Raw genomic sequence first — 14,921 nt, 5'->3', positions numbered from 1 at the left:
GGTCTGGGACACGAACTGTCGTCAGCCATGTGGGAATCCAGTGTTCTTAACCACCACATCACCTGTTGGCCCTTTAACCATTTCTTTTAAAATATCTCTTTGAGGGCCAGCTCTTGTCCTGATGGTTAAAGATGCCACATGACTGGCTGCATGGTTTGAGGTCTAGATCCAGCAACTTGAAAACATACAAGGCAGGTGTGCATGCATGCCCCAGATCCTGAAAAGATGGCCACATGGAAGTGGAAGGATTGTGGTATGACCATGCCCCATGATGGTTGCTTCCTTGCTGTCCTTCTCTCTCTGTGCCTCTCCAGTGAATGCATATGCCCTTTGGCAAATAAAAGCAAACAGAAAAAACTTTGAGAACCAAGGTCCTTGTGCCACACCACTACTACCTTGAGGACCCACGTCCATTGGCTGACCTTGAGCTAGGTGGCAAGACGTCCAAAGGATGATGTACTGGGGAGGCTGCACCCAGTTACTTGGCTCTCTCTACAGAGAAGGAGAGAGCCTCCAAATTCAAGGAGCCATTAGTTTTTTTGACCATAGGAAATTCTGGAGTAACTTGTGTGGAGCAAACACAGAAGGTGCCTCCTGAAGTATTTTATTCTGTGCGAGATCTTAAGGCCTTTGAACAACCCAAGGAGAGGACTGAATTTCTGAAATCTGACTCAGTGGGGGTTGACAAATGGGAGCATAAATGTAATGTGACTGGCTTTCAATTAGTGATTTTTGAAGCTGAAGTATATGGAAGTGTTCATTAGACTGTTTTGTCTACATTTGCTTCTATTTAAAATTCTTCATAATAGCTTTTCTTGCTTGTTTTTGAGAGAGAGAGATTCATGTTGTAGGGTACGTGTACTCGCCGGAGAGACAGAGAGACAAAAAGCAAGAAATCACGCCCTGGAGGAATGGCCACACCACAGTCTCTTCTCCTCCATTCTTCTTGTCAAGATTTTGGACACACATCCAAACACATCCAGCTTGAGTATAAGCCGCCAAGTCTGGGACTTGAACTATGGTCGACTATATGAGAGTCCAGTGATGTAACCATTATGCCATCTGCTGGTCCCAATTTAAAGCATTTTTTAAAAGTTGATTTTGGGAGCAAACTAGTTAGGTAGTTAAGGTGCTGGACATCCACATGGCCAATCATGCTTCAAGTCCTGGACCAGGCGGCTTGCTTTCTTATTTTCTCTGTCTCTCTCTCTCTCTGGTGTGCAAATGTGTTCTGTGGCAAAATTTTAATAATAAATAAAATTAATTAAAAATAATTTTTAAAAATGTATTTTGAATGTCTGTAGCTTTTCTAACATGAGTGTGACAGCATCCTCTTGTTTTTGTAGTGTTGTGCTGTGGCTTTCATTGAGAAACTAGATGCCCAGTCTTTGAATTTAAGTCAGGAGGATTTTGATCGCTACATGTCTGGCCAGACCTCTCCTAGGAAGCAAGAATCTGAGAACTGGTCTCCTGATGCTTGCTTAGGTGTTAAGCAAATGTATAAGAACTTGGATCTTCTGTCTCAATTGAATGAACGACAAGAACGGATCATGAGTGAAGCCAAGAAACTTGAAAAAGACCTAATAGATTGGACAGATGGAATTGCAAAAGAAGTTCAAGACATTGTTGAGAAATATCCACTTGAAATTAAACCTCCAAATCAACCATTAGCAGCTATTGACTCTGAAAATGTTGAAAATGATAAACTTCCTCCACCATTGCAACCTCAAGTTTATGCAGGATGATAAAAATGCACATGGATAGTATTTATTTGAGCCTAAATCATACATAGCCCTTATTACAGTCCACTGAGGTCTAGAATATAACTTAATTGCTTATAAATGTCAGAGCATTTTAAAAGGTACAGTATGTGGGGATTTTTTGTTCTTTTGTTTTTTGTTTTTTTCTTGGCAAGAGAGGCTTAGTAGATAATAAAATACTATTTATTTGAGTTGCTGAAATTGATTCATTTAAGGCTTATGTGAAAATTTTGTCACTATTTTATTCCATGGTTTTCCTATGTGTTTCCTCAGTAGCATTCACTAAGGTTTGGTTTTGGTAAACATTTGCTTTTAAAGGATAAAAATGAAAGCTACAAAGTGTATGTTTAAGGGAATTCAATGGTACATTGTTCCACAGTCTGAAATAATTTTATAATTGTAAAGATAGAAAATATATTGATAAGTAAATATGTAAAATTGTAAATATGTAAAAAGAAAAAAAATAGTGTCTTCTGTGCATGGTATTTCATGTGTTAAATTTTTTTTAGTCTAAAATGAAATATATTGAATGTTTGCCTCTAGCATTGTTTAATTTGGTTGGCCCCACTAAAATGAATCTGGAAGTATGTAGACATACTCCCCTTAAAATGTGGATCCCATCTTTAACAACATGTTGCCCTAACTTTGAGGTCCTTTACAATCAGAGACTATGACATTATCAAGATTTCAGAATAATTTTTTTTTTGAGAGATTTTTGCTATAGGGTGCGTGTGCTCACCAGACAGAGACAGAGAGACAGAAAGCAGGAAATCACCCCCCAGGGGGGATGGCCATGCCGCAATCCCTTCTCCTCCATTCTCCTCTCGGGATCTTGGGCACGCACGCACGCGCGCCCGGTGTGAGTTTAAGCCACCGGGTCTGGGACTCGAACCGCGGTTGACTACATGGGAGTCCAGTGACATAGCCATTATGCTAACTGCTGGTCCCATTTTTTTACTTTTTTTTTTTTTTTTTGAGAGTCAGAATAATTTTTAGGTCATATAAAGTTGCCATTTAATGTAGTCGGTTGAAGAATTTCAACCATGCTTCTAGGATCTTTTTTCCATATTTATTTAGCAAATCTTAAATTTTGAATTCTGATGTAAAGGAGCTGCCTGAGTCTGGGATAGAAGGTAGGGGAATACATGAGGTTCTGACTGTGAGAATTGATGGGGATTCCCTCAGAGGTGTAAAGTACAGGGGGCACCTAGTAGCCTCCACAGTGCGCTTTTTACTTTATGGACATAGACCTCTTCCAAGGTTCTTCAGTGCCAGTATCGTTGATAGTTTTCATTGTGGGGGCTCCCCTGTACATCGTAGGTTAAAATCACTCCTGCCCTGTATACTCACTAGATAGCAGTAGCAGCCCCCAATTTTGTGAAAAGTTATACCCAGACATTGCCAAATCATCCTCATTAAGAACCACTGATCTCTTTTGTCAGCTAGTGAGTTGTCTTCCCAGTGGTTAATGTGATATAACCAAAGAATATTGCATTAAAGGCACAGTATAATGTGAACTGATACCTCGTTCATTGAGACTCTACAGCCACCTTCAGTGTGGAACCTGTTCTAATCCTAATGGAACATTTTATACCTAAATATACCATTGAGGATTCTTCTTTCAGTCAGTGACTTGTACAGATTTTCAGTTTACTAGTAAAGTTTTAATTTCCCAGGGAACCATCCTTGAAAATGACATAAGCAGTTGAGAAAGGTTTTCTTGCTTGCCCAATATTTTCCTAAGAGTCTACCACAGAATCATAGAGTAGTAATTTTGGAATACAGCTAGGATGGGTACAAAACTTTCTACCCTTTATTTAAATTTACATATAGAATCTGTCATGTATGACACATCCAGTGTCTTAAATCAATGAAGACGTGAAGCAATTTAGCCAAGTTACATCACCAGCAAGCTCACTTGAAGGTAATGAATTGCTATCAAATGCCAGTGAAAATGTCCTACAATAAGCTGGGCCCAAATAATTTTAACAGAAAGCGTTCCCTTATCATTTTCAATTTTCTCTGTACTTTCTAGGTGCTAATCCAGGTGTGCATAGTTGTAACTTTTATTGGAAATATACTGTTCCTTCAGTTGTACATTATGTTTGGTAAATAAAATGTGCGTATGAGCCTCCCACAAAAGCTGACTTCTTTGAGTGTCTTACATATATTTAAAGCAGGTTGTTGAAGATTTTTGTAGATCTCTCGCATTGACTGAATACTTCAGATGTGGACTCTTTCCTTATGCAGAGGCTTATATTTCTCCAAGTCACCATCAATACAATGGTCAGGGCTTCTGTTTTCTCAACAAGAAGTGTTGATATTTTATGTGGTTGGAATAAACCTTTGGAGCAGAAGTCCTTAATAATAAAGTTTCATGATCCATCCGTCTTCCAAAGAGGTTGAGTTTTGGCTCTTTATTAGAATAATATACACTATTAGTAATGGTTTCATATTACAGTGGTTTCCTTTTTAAGCTAAAGCCATCATTTTCTTTTTTTTTCTTTTTTTGGAGAGGTTTTTGCTATAGGGCACGTGCACTTGCCAGACAGAAAGCGAGAAATCACCCCCCAGGGGGGATGGCCATGCTGCAATCCCTTCTTGGTACTCCTCTTGGGATCTTGGGCACGTACGCACACGTGCCCGGCGTGAGTTTTAAGCCACCGGGTCCGGGATGCGAACCGCGGTCGACTACGGGGGAGTCCAGCGACATAGCCATTACGCTAACTGCTGGTCCCTAAAGCCATCATTTTCACACTTAAAAGTGAGACATTTTCTAGTTAAAATTAAGAACAAGACAAGGGGGCCAGCAGGTGACACTTTGGTTAAGGGGGCTGACTACAGTTCATGTCCCAGACCCGACAACTTGCTTTCTCCCTTTCCCTTTCTCTCTAACCCTCTCTGGTCAAGTTAAAATAATAAATAAATAACGTTAAAATAAAATAATTCTAAAAAAAGGAAAATACGGGGCCAGCAGGTGGCATGGGGGTTAAGGGAGCTGGATTCCTATGTGGCTGACCTAGGTTTGGGTTCTGGACTTGGCAGCTTGCTTTCTCACCTTCTCTCTCTCTCTCTCTCTCTCTTGCTCTCACTTTGTCCCTCTCTAGTCAAATTTAAATGTAAGTAAATAAAGTTAAATACATTTTTTTTAAAAAAAGGGTAAGACAAGGGTGTTTGTCATCACCACAATTAACATCACTCTGGAGAGTCTACCCAGAGTATTACGTTTCCACACAGAAATAAAGGTAGAGGGCCAGCCCCGTAGCGTGGTGGTTGAGGGGGTCAGGTCCCCTAGTGCCAGGCATGTTTCAGACGCCTCAGCTGTGAGATGGGGATGATAATAGTACCTATTTCAAGGCATTGTCATCTGAATTAAATTACTTAGAGCTAATGATAGCTCTTCCTGTATTTGTGGATGATTTTTTTCTTTTTTCTCTTTTTGCTGTAGAGAGTATGCACTCATAAGTGTTTGTCCTGAGTTCTTGAAGTCTCTCCAAGGCTGGCCATAGAAATGAAAATTTCTCTTCCCCAAGGTGGGTCATAGTAACTAGAAGTATAATCTTTCACCATCTTTCAGACTTGGAACTGGTCATAATGAAACTAAGACCCTCATTGTAGAAGGGGTAGGGGGGAGTCCCATACCTGGGAATACACAGAGAAGCCAAGAAGACTGGACAGATTTTGCTGGGTTTCTTCCTCCAGGATACTAGCATTGGATCTTCTTTTCACCCTAGTCATATTTCTACCAGGCTGTCCATGCTTGAGTCATGTCTGTGCAATGAAGTCTCCATAAAAAGCTCAAAGGGGAGGGATTCAGAGAGCTACTGGACATATGGAGGCTTGCAGGAGGGTACAGGAACTCATCTGTGTGCCAGGAGAGTGGCTCACCCCCAGCTCCACAGGCATGGAAGTTTCTGCACTTGTGATCCTTCCAGTCCTCCACTTACGTATATCTTCATCTGGCTGTTTATTCGTGTCCTTTAAAATATCCTTTATGTTAAGCCAATAACCATAAGAATTTCCCTGAGGTCTGTGAGCTGCTCTAGCAAATTAACCAAATCTGAAGAGAGAGTTGTGGGATACCCAACTTGGGAGCTGATCTATAAAAAGTTTCAAAGGCCTGGATTTCTGACTGGTGTCTAAAGCCAGAGAGTCTTTGCGGGGAGGGGGCGAGGTAAGCGGCACCTTCTGTCTGAAAGCCAGGGAGTGGAGTCATTTGTTCAGATCACATGGCTGTGCTGGATTTGAGAAACACATCTTTCACCAAGAGCTGAAAACTCAAAATGTCTTTCTACCAAAGTATCATCAAAGTGGATGACCTAGAAATGGTCAAGTTGGGGCTGGCAAGTAGCATGGTGGTTAAAGGTACTGGACTCCCACGTTGCCAACCGTGGTTTAAGTCCCAAACCTGGCAGCTTGGTTTCTGTCTCTCACTCTGTCCCTCTCTGGGTAAATTAAAATAAGTTAGATAATTTTTTTTTTTTAAAGAACTGCTTGAGTGTGGGCCAGCAGGTTATATCTTCTAGTTTTGTCTGCTCGTGTTAATGGAAAGGGTATCATTGTTTTTTATGGCTGAGTGGCATTCTGTTGTGTATCTGTGGAACATCTTTTTGGAGATTTCTGCCATAGGTATGTGCACTTGCTTGCCAGAGAAACAGAGATAGAAAGCGAGAAATCACCCACTAGAGGGGAATGCCACACCACAATCCTTTTCCCCCTATTGTCCACTCTGGATCTTGGGCATGCACACACACACATCCAGAGTTTCAAGCCACTGGATCTGGCACTTGAACTGTGGTCAGCGACATGGAAGCCCAGCACCATAACCACCAAACCACCTGCTGGCCCCTATCTGTGGAACATGTTTTTAACCCATTCATTGGTTATTGGCACTTAGGATGATTCTATGCCTTAGTGATTGCGAATAATGCTGTGATAACATGGATGTGCAAATGCCTCTCAGACAGTGATTTCCTGTAATTTGGGTCCCAAGATTAGGATTATTGGGTCATACAGTAGTTCTATCATTAAATGTTTGAGGAATCATCATACTATTTTTCACAGGCTGTACTAATTTACATTTTCACCAGTAGTGTGCAAGGGTGGCCTTTTTTCCCTCAACTTCTGATTTTTTTGTTTTGCTTTTGTTTTCTGATCATAGCCATTCTGACTGGGGTTAGGTAATACAACATTGTAGTTGTAATTTCCACTTCTCTTATGATAAGAGATATTGAACATTATTTTTTCATTTTTTTAGCCATTTATGTCTTCCTTTGAGAACTGTCTGTTCAGGTCAGTTGTTCTCTTTAAAATTGGGTTATCGGGACCAGCAAGTGGTGTGGTGGTTAAGGTGCTGGACACTCCCACATGGCCGACCACGGTTCGAATCCTGGACCTGGTGGCTTGCTTTCTCACTTTCCTCTCTCTCTCTCTCTCTGGTCAAATTAAAATGAAGGAATGAATGAATAAATAAATAAGTCTTAAAAAAAATTGGGTTATCTGTTTATTTGTATATGTGTTATTCAAGTTCCTTATATATTCTGGTTATCAATCCCTTATCTGAAGTATAGTTTGGAGGCTTGCAGGAGGGTACAGGAACTCATCCGTGTGCCAGGAGAGTGGCTCACCCCCAGCTCCACAGGCATGGGAGTTTCTGAACTTGTGATCCTTCCAGTCCTCCACTTACGTATATCTTCATCTGGCTGTTTATTCGTGTCCTTTAAAATATCCTTTATGTTATTATTTTCCCCCATTCTGTGTGTGGAGGGAGATATTTATTGCTTCCTTTGCCATGCAGAAGCTTTTTAGCTTGATGTAATCCCAAATGTCTCTTTCACTTTTGGGGTCTTATTTTTAAAAATCTCCACATACTCTGATATCTTGAATTTGTTTCCGCAGTGTGTTCCTCAAGTAGTTTTAATTTGGGGATTTATGTTTAAGTCTTTAATCCATCTTGAGTTAATTTTTGTAAGTTGTGAGAAGCGGAGGTCTAGTTTCATTCTTCTCTAAGCGGCCATCTAGTCATCCCAGCACCATTTATTGAAAAGGCCATGCAATGCAGAAAATAAGCAAGAAAGAGAGAAAGTAAGCAAAATTCAGCAGTAGTTAGTATTAGGTTTGGGGATTACAGGTTTTAATTTTTCTTTTTAACATTTTCTAAATTTTCCTAAGTTTATACAATATCATAGTTGTTTTATAATCAGAAAATAGGAAAAAAAATAATCCTAGGGGCCAGCAGGTGGCATAGTGATTAAGACTCCCCCATGGTCAACCATGATTCAGGTCCCAGACCTGGTGGCTTGAAAATCATGCTGGGTGCATGTGCATGCATGCCCACAATCCCAGGAAGAAAATGGAGGAGAAGCGATAGCATTGTGGCCATCCCCTGGGGATGATTTCTCACTTTCCTTCTCACCATCTGTCTCTGTCTGTCTTCTGATAGCCAAAACCCTAAAAAAGGAAGGAAGAAAGAAATCATTCTGAGAGTATACAAATAAAAGCTATCCAAACCACAGCACAACACAGAATTGTGGTACTACATATTAGCCCTTAGAGAAGTTCGTATTAAAAGCAACTCAGCTGTCTCTGAATTGGGTTTCCCAGGCAACCTCTTTGTGGTTGCCAAAACAGAATGCTACCTATAGGGGTAGAATCATCCTCTTAGAAGTCTTGAGGCCTGCCCCTCTTTAAAAGAATAATGAGCTGTCTGCAGGGGTAGGTGTCTGGTTTAAATTTCTCCACACCTATTGAATGATTTCACTGCCAAAGGAAAATTGTTTGCTCTCTTAATAAAAAGTCCGTGAAGCTGAAAGAAATAAAAAGTCTGTGAAGCTGAAAGAAGTTAGTTTCGTGGGTTTGGGGAGGCAGCCAGAAGACTGGTAAGCAATTTTAAATAAGGAGGGATCCCTCTAAACAGTGAGAGAGTGGCCAGCTGTCAGAAGGAACCTGAAATTCTGATGATGCTTTTGCTTTGATTGCTATGGGGACAACTGACAGGGAGGTTGGTCATTGTCCTCTGCTTTGAGAAGTTAGAGGGGTGAATGGTCATGACCATCATGTCAATTGGAAACCTTTTCTTACCACTTTGTAAGTAATACCAACTCATTCTGAAATCCCTATGTTTTTGTGTGTTTACATGAACCAATCAGGGGCCAGTTGGTGCTATGGAGGTTATGATGGCTGAGTCTCACCTGAACTTGCAGTTCAAGTCCCAGGTCTTGTGGGTAGAAAAACATGCTAGCTATGTGTGCATATGTGCCCGAAATCTCCTGGAGGTGCTTTCTCACTCCTTCTTCCCATCCTCCATCTCTCTGGTGAGTGTATGCACCCTATAGTAAATTTTAAAAAGTGAAAATTAAACAGACCATATCTAAAATTTCCAAATTTTCCCAATAATTTTATTCTCTACAGGGCACATGTGCTCACCAGAAAGACACAGAGAGAAGGAAAGTGAGAAATCGCTCTGCAGGGGGAATGGCTACCCACAATCCTGTTTCTTCCCTTCTTCCTCTTGGGACTTTGGGCGTGAATGCACATGGACCTGGGGTACTTTTCAAGCTGCCTGGTCTGGAGCTCAAACTGCACAGCTAGCTATGTGCAATCCAGCTGCTTTAACCACCATGCCATGGGGTGGCCCCTAATCTATTTAGTATCTCTATAAATTTGCCTATTCTGGGCATTTCATAGAAATCCATTTATACAGTACATGGTCTTTTGTGACTAGCTTCTTTCACTTAGTAGAATGTTTTCAACTGTCATCCAGTCTGTAGCATGTATCAGTTCTTTACTCCCTTTTATGGCTGAATAAATATTCTCTTGAATGGATTTATCACATTTTGTGTATCCATTCATCAGTTGGTGAACATTTGGGTTGCTTCCACTTTTTGGCTTTTGTCATGCTATAAACAAATTTTTGTTTGTACATACCAGTAGTCTTCAAAACATTTATGGAAAATTCATTTAATGAAAAACTATGGGGCCAGCAAGTGGCATAATGGTTAACATACTAGACTCCCACATGGCCCGGACCCAGTGACTTGAAACATGCTGGTGGGTGCATATGCATGAGTGCCCAAAATCTGAAGAGATGGAAGAGAAGGGACTGTAGCATGGCCATCTCTCTAGGGAGTGATTTCTTGCTTCCTGTCTCTCTGTCTCTGTCTCTCACACACCCTAATAGCAAAAATCTCTAAAAAAACAACAAAAACCCCTAAAAAAAAACAAACAAAAAAACCCAAAACACAGATTTCAAACTTTCTTTGCACCAAAATTTGTATTTTAATTCCATGTTCCCACAAACTATTAAAAGTATGCTTGTATGTTTTTCAATTCACTGAGTTAAAATGGTAATTCTGTGTTTAACTTTTTTGAGGAACTGCTGGACTGTTTTCTAAACTGGATACATTGATCTTTTAATTTCTTTTTCGATTTTGAAATCCCATACAAGTCACCTAGAACAAAAGATTTGAAGCTATCTCTTTTCTCTCTCCTGAGGTCTCAAGAGCTGAGTCACAGATGGTGCTCATGCCGGTGGGACTCTGAATTGATCAGTCACAGCCTGGGTAGGGGCCATTCCACTAGGGAGCTTGGTTCCTCTGTTCTTTAGACAGTATTGAACTGTGTCTGCAGTGCTTCTGCAGCTTCAGTAGGCACTGACCATTTAGATGACAGGGAGAAGCGGTGAACTTGCCCACCTTTGGGTGTGTATGATAACCCGTTCTATTAGGTCTTCTAGAAAGTCATGACTTTTTCCTAAGTCATGCATAGAAAAAAAATGTGTCATGACTTTCTCAACAACCCAATAATAATTGAGAGGCTTCTATATGAACCATCCCAACAAAAGTAGCAGCCAATAGAGGGTATGGGATGGACCCAAATATACCCTCTCTACTCTGCAGTTTTCAAAGCCAGAGACACTGTCCCTTGTTTGAAAATTCTCAAGAGTCATTCTACAAAACTGTCAGGGGGATGCTGGTAATGATCTACAAAATGACCCAATTCCTTCACTGAATAACCATGTATTTCCAGATTTTGTGTCCTCAATTGTCATCTGGTCCCACTTGAGTTATTTTCTTTGTTGTAATGGGTCTTATGGTCCAGCTGATTCATCAAAAATTGTAGTGTGAGCCAGACAAGGCAAAGCCCAACTGAAGGAGATTCTGAACTCATTTTCATGGTTAGTGATAGAAGCAGCAACTGTGAAACTGAAATTCTAGCTTACCTGACGTCAGTTTGTAGTCCTCTCCCCCCTCCCTTTTATAAGCTCCCAGGGTTTAAAAATCTTTCATTTTTAAGTTTTGCTGGAAAGCCTTATTATTAATATCTGATTTCAAAGTCTGTCCCATGTTGAAAGAAGTGTGGCTTGTTAATTTACATCCCCTTTATTGGAATCATCTTTTTTCTTTCTAAATAATGCCTTAACCATATTTTTAGTTAAGAATGAATTAGAGAAGGCTGGCAGGTGGCGTGGTGGTTACGGGCACTGGACTCCCACCTGGTCAACTGTAGTTCAGGTCCTGGACCTGGCAGCTTGCCTTCTTACTTTCCCTCCATCACTCTGTTCCTCTTTGGTCAGAGTAAAATAAATAAATAAGTAAGTAAATGAAGTTAAATAAAATAATTCTTTTAAAAAAATAAATGAAAACAAAAATAAATGAGAGGTCATTAAATCCCATTTGTGACACCGAATGCACTAATAGCAGTCAGATAGGGCTTAATAGGGTTCAGTTGCTAAAGAAGACTCACAAGACTCCAGATGCCCATGTTAATGAATCTACAACTTGTTATAGGGTATAAAAAGCAATATAGCGGGGCCGGCAAGTGGTGTGGTGGTTAAGGGTGCTGGACTCACACATGGCTGGCCACAGTTCAAGTTCCAGACCTGGCAGCTTGCTTTGTCATTTTCCCTCTCTCTCTCTAGTCAAAATTAAAAATGAATAAAGTTAAATAATTTTTTAAAAAAGCAATATAGCAACAACGTTAAAATAAGGCACTGGGTCTGGGACACAACTGTGCAGTGGGCTCTAGGGGGTCCAGCTGCCTTAACCACCAGGTCATGGAGCCGGCCCAATAGTGGCAGTTTAAAAATTACTTTTTTGTGTGTATGGACTTTGGTGTACAGAACTGACAACACTTATTTTTATTAACTGTAACATTTATTTATTTTGAGACAATGACCCACCATGCTAGTCTGTATTTGCAAAATCCAATTTTAAGTTTAATCCACATTAACTAAACTGGAAATACGCAATTATTTATTTACTTATTTTTAGAGGTTTTTGTCTTAGAGCACATGTGCTTGCAGAGGATGGAAGGGGGAGACAGAGAGAAAGAGAGAGAGAGACAATGTCTCAGAATGACTCATATCATATCATTATCTCCAAGGTTTGACCTATTTTAAGATATAGAGCAATTCCTGGTGCCTTTAACTGACATGTGATAGGCTGTCTCCTGCACACTAACAACTTTCTAGTTCAATGTAATTTTTTTTTAAATTTAGAAGATACAAAATACTTGCTATGTATAAAACACAAACAAGGGACCAGCAGATGGTGTATTGGTTACATTGTTGGACTCCCAGGTAGACTGGTTGGAGTCCTGGACCTGGTGACTTGAAAAACTCACACCGGGTACAGGGACCAGCAGTTATCATAATGGCTATGTCGCTGGACTCCCATGTAGTTGACTGTAGTTTGAGTCCCTGACCTGGTGGCTTAAACTCATGCCGGGCGTGTGTGCATGCATGCCCAAGATCCTGAAAGGAGAATGGAGGAGAAGGGATTGTGGTGTGGCCATCCTCCCCGGGGGTTGATTTCTTTCTTTTTTTCTATCTCTCTGTCTCCCTCTGTCCTTGTGGCGAGCACACGCGCCCTATAGCAAAAACCTCTCAAAACCCACCCCCAAAAAAACAAAAAAAACCCTCACACAGGGTGCATATGCTTGCGCCCAAGATCCTGAGAAAAGAATGGAGGAGAAAGGATTGTGGTGTGGCCATTCCCTCCGGGGGGGATGATTTCTCCCTTTCTGTCTCTCTGTCTTTTGGGCAAGTACATGTGCCCTATAGCAAAAATCACTCTCTAAAAAGAATAAAGAAAAACCCCCACAAACAACAATTCAATCAGTAACTAAGTACCTACCACTCTTTTTAAGAAAAAGAACAGCTTTGGGAGCCAGCAGGTGTAGTGGCTAAGTGCACTGGACTCCCACATGACTGACTGTGGTTCAAGTTCTGGACTTGGTGGCTTGCTTTCTCACTTTGTCTCTCTCTGTCTCTGTTTCTCTCTGGTCAAATTAAAATAATAATGATGATGAATAAAATTACACAATTCTTTAAAAAAAAAGAACAGTAAAATATACAGGAAACAAGAAATGGAAAATTATTTGTTGACGATAACACGTAGGTTGATGTCCTTGGTTGAGCCAATATACAGTGTATTCTGGATAGGAAATCTCATTTTGTATGCTGTAATGATGTATAGTGAATGAATGTAAATAAATTTTTTTATAAAAGAAAAAGAACAACTTTGAATCTGATGTGTGCTCCTCTCCCACCCCATCCTCTTTTTAATTTTTATTTATTTTTATTTTATTTTTTTGAGAGAGATATATTTGCTACAGGATACATGTGCTTGCCAGAGAGAGAGTGACAAAGAGATATAAAGCAAGAACTGACCCCCTGGGGTGGGGAGTGTGATTATGCCACAGTCTCTTCTCTTCCATTCTCCTCTTAAATTTCGGGCACACATGCACATGCACCCAACATGAGTTTGAAGCCACCAGGTCCGGGACTTGAATCCCAGTCAATCATATGGAAGTCCAGTTCCCTAACTACCACTCTACCTGCTGGACACTCTCTCATTCCATTCCCTTAACATGAAGTTTGTGTATCTTCTTCTCATGCTTTTATCGCTTGGACCGATAATGTGTACATCTCTAAACGATATGTTGATTTCCATGTTTTGAAATTTTACATAATGAAATCATGCTGCAATTTTATTCTTTTGTCATTGCCTCCCCCTCAATTATATCCTGAGATTAATCCTTATTACTGTGAGCTGTAGTCAATAATTCTCTGCTCTTTTCTATTTGATTATAAATGAATGTACCAAAGTCTTTTTTTAAAGGATCATTTTACTTAACTTATTTTTAAATTTGACCAAAGAGGGAAAGAACGAGAGAAAGAGAGGGGGGGGGGAGTGAGAAAGCAAGTCACTAGTTCCAGGACTTGAACTACAGTCCCCCATGTGGAAATCCAGTGACTTTGACCACCATGCCACTTCTGCCCCCACCAAAGTCTATTTTTATCTTTGACTGTATGGCCATCTGTACTTTCTCTGAAATTTTAGTGACTTGGATAGTACTGTTACAAACATTATTATTATAACATTATTATGTCTACTTACGCATATGTACAAGTGTTCTCTGGGGTAATATGGTCTCAAGATATATATATATATTTTAAGTGTAATGGGAGAACATCAAATTATTTAAAAAGTTGGGACCAGCAGGTGGCATGGTGGTTGAGGCGCCAGACACTCCCACATGGCTGACCATGGTTCAAGTCCTGGACCTGGTGGCTTGCTTTCTCACTCTCTCTCTCTCTTACTAATCAAACTGGAAAATAAAGAATAATAAAGTTAAAATAAAATAATTCTTTAAAAAATTATTTAAAAAGTGATTGTAAAAGTTATGGTTTTATCAGTGGTGATAATACACTGGCACACAAACAGACACACACAAACGTGTGCACACACCTACCTCTTCACAAACCACAGACCAAACGTGCACAGAAACACAGATTCACGGCTGAAGGTGGCCTGGTGGTTAAAAGCGCTGAACTCTCACATGGTCGACCATGGTTCAAGTCCTGTACCTGGTGGCGTGGTTTCTCACTCTTCCTCTCTCTCTCTGATCAAACTGGAAAATAATAATAAGTAAAGTAACATAAAAATAATTCTTTTTAAAAAAAGAGAAAGAAACAGATTCACTACGAGCACCGCGAACACCCGTGCGTACACTGAACACAGAGCAGCCAAGTGCCCTAGTTTAGCACCACGCATGCTCACGACACCCTACTCGCACAGCGACCTACAAACGTACGTCACGCACTCCACGCACGTCCACCCACACGTGACCCGCCGGGAGGTGTGGTCTCCACCACAA

At 40.5% G+C, this 14,921-nt stretch overlaps 2 protein-coding genes across 8 annotated transcripts in view; both read left to right on the top strand.

Annotated features, from left to right (window-relative positions):
- RABGEF1 (RAB guanine nucleotide exchange factor 1) overlaps window positions 1-2,523 on the top strand; it is a 60,147-nt gene extending 57,624 nt beyond the window's left edge. For all 7 annotated transcript variants that reach the window (XM_006155021.3, XM_006155017.3, XM_006155020.3 and 4 more), the window contains exon 9: window positions 1,347-2,523. In XM_006155021.3, the coding sequence (XP_006155083.1) occupies window positions 1,347-1,745 (399 nt within the window). In that variant the 3' untranslated portion in view covers window positions 1,746-2,523. The remainder of the gene's footprint in view (window positions 1-1,346) is intronic.
- Window positions 2,524-8,462: 5,939 nt separating this feature from the next.
- The window catches only part of TMEM248 (transmembrane protein 248), a 43,621-nt gene continuing 37,162 nt past the window's right edge, over window positions 8,463-14,921 (top strand). The window contains exon 1 of the mRNA XM_006155016.3: window positions 8,463-8,638. The gene's annotated coding sequence lies outside the window, so the exon portion shown is untranslated. The remainder of the gene's footprint in view (window positions 8,639-14,921) is intronic.

This window comes from Tupaia chinensis, unplaced genomic scaffold (assembly GCF_000334495.1).
Source record: "Tupaia chinensis unplaced genomic scaffold, TupChi_1.0 Scaffold000429_1, whole genome shotgun sequence".
Classification (NCBI taxonomy): Eukaryota; Metazoa; Chordata; class Mammalia; order Scandentia; family Tupaiidae; genus Tupaia; species Tupaia belangeri.
The sequence above is the reverse complement of the archived record's forward strand: the minus strand, read 5'-3'. Positions and strand labels throughout refer to the sequence as shown.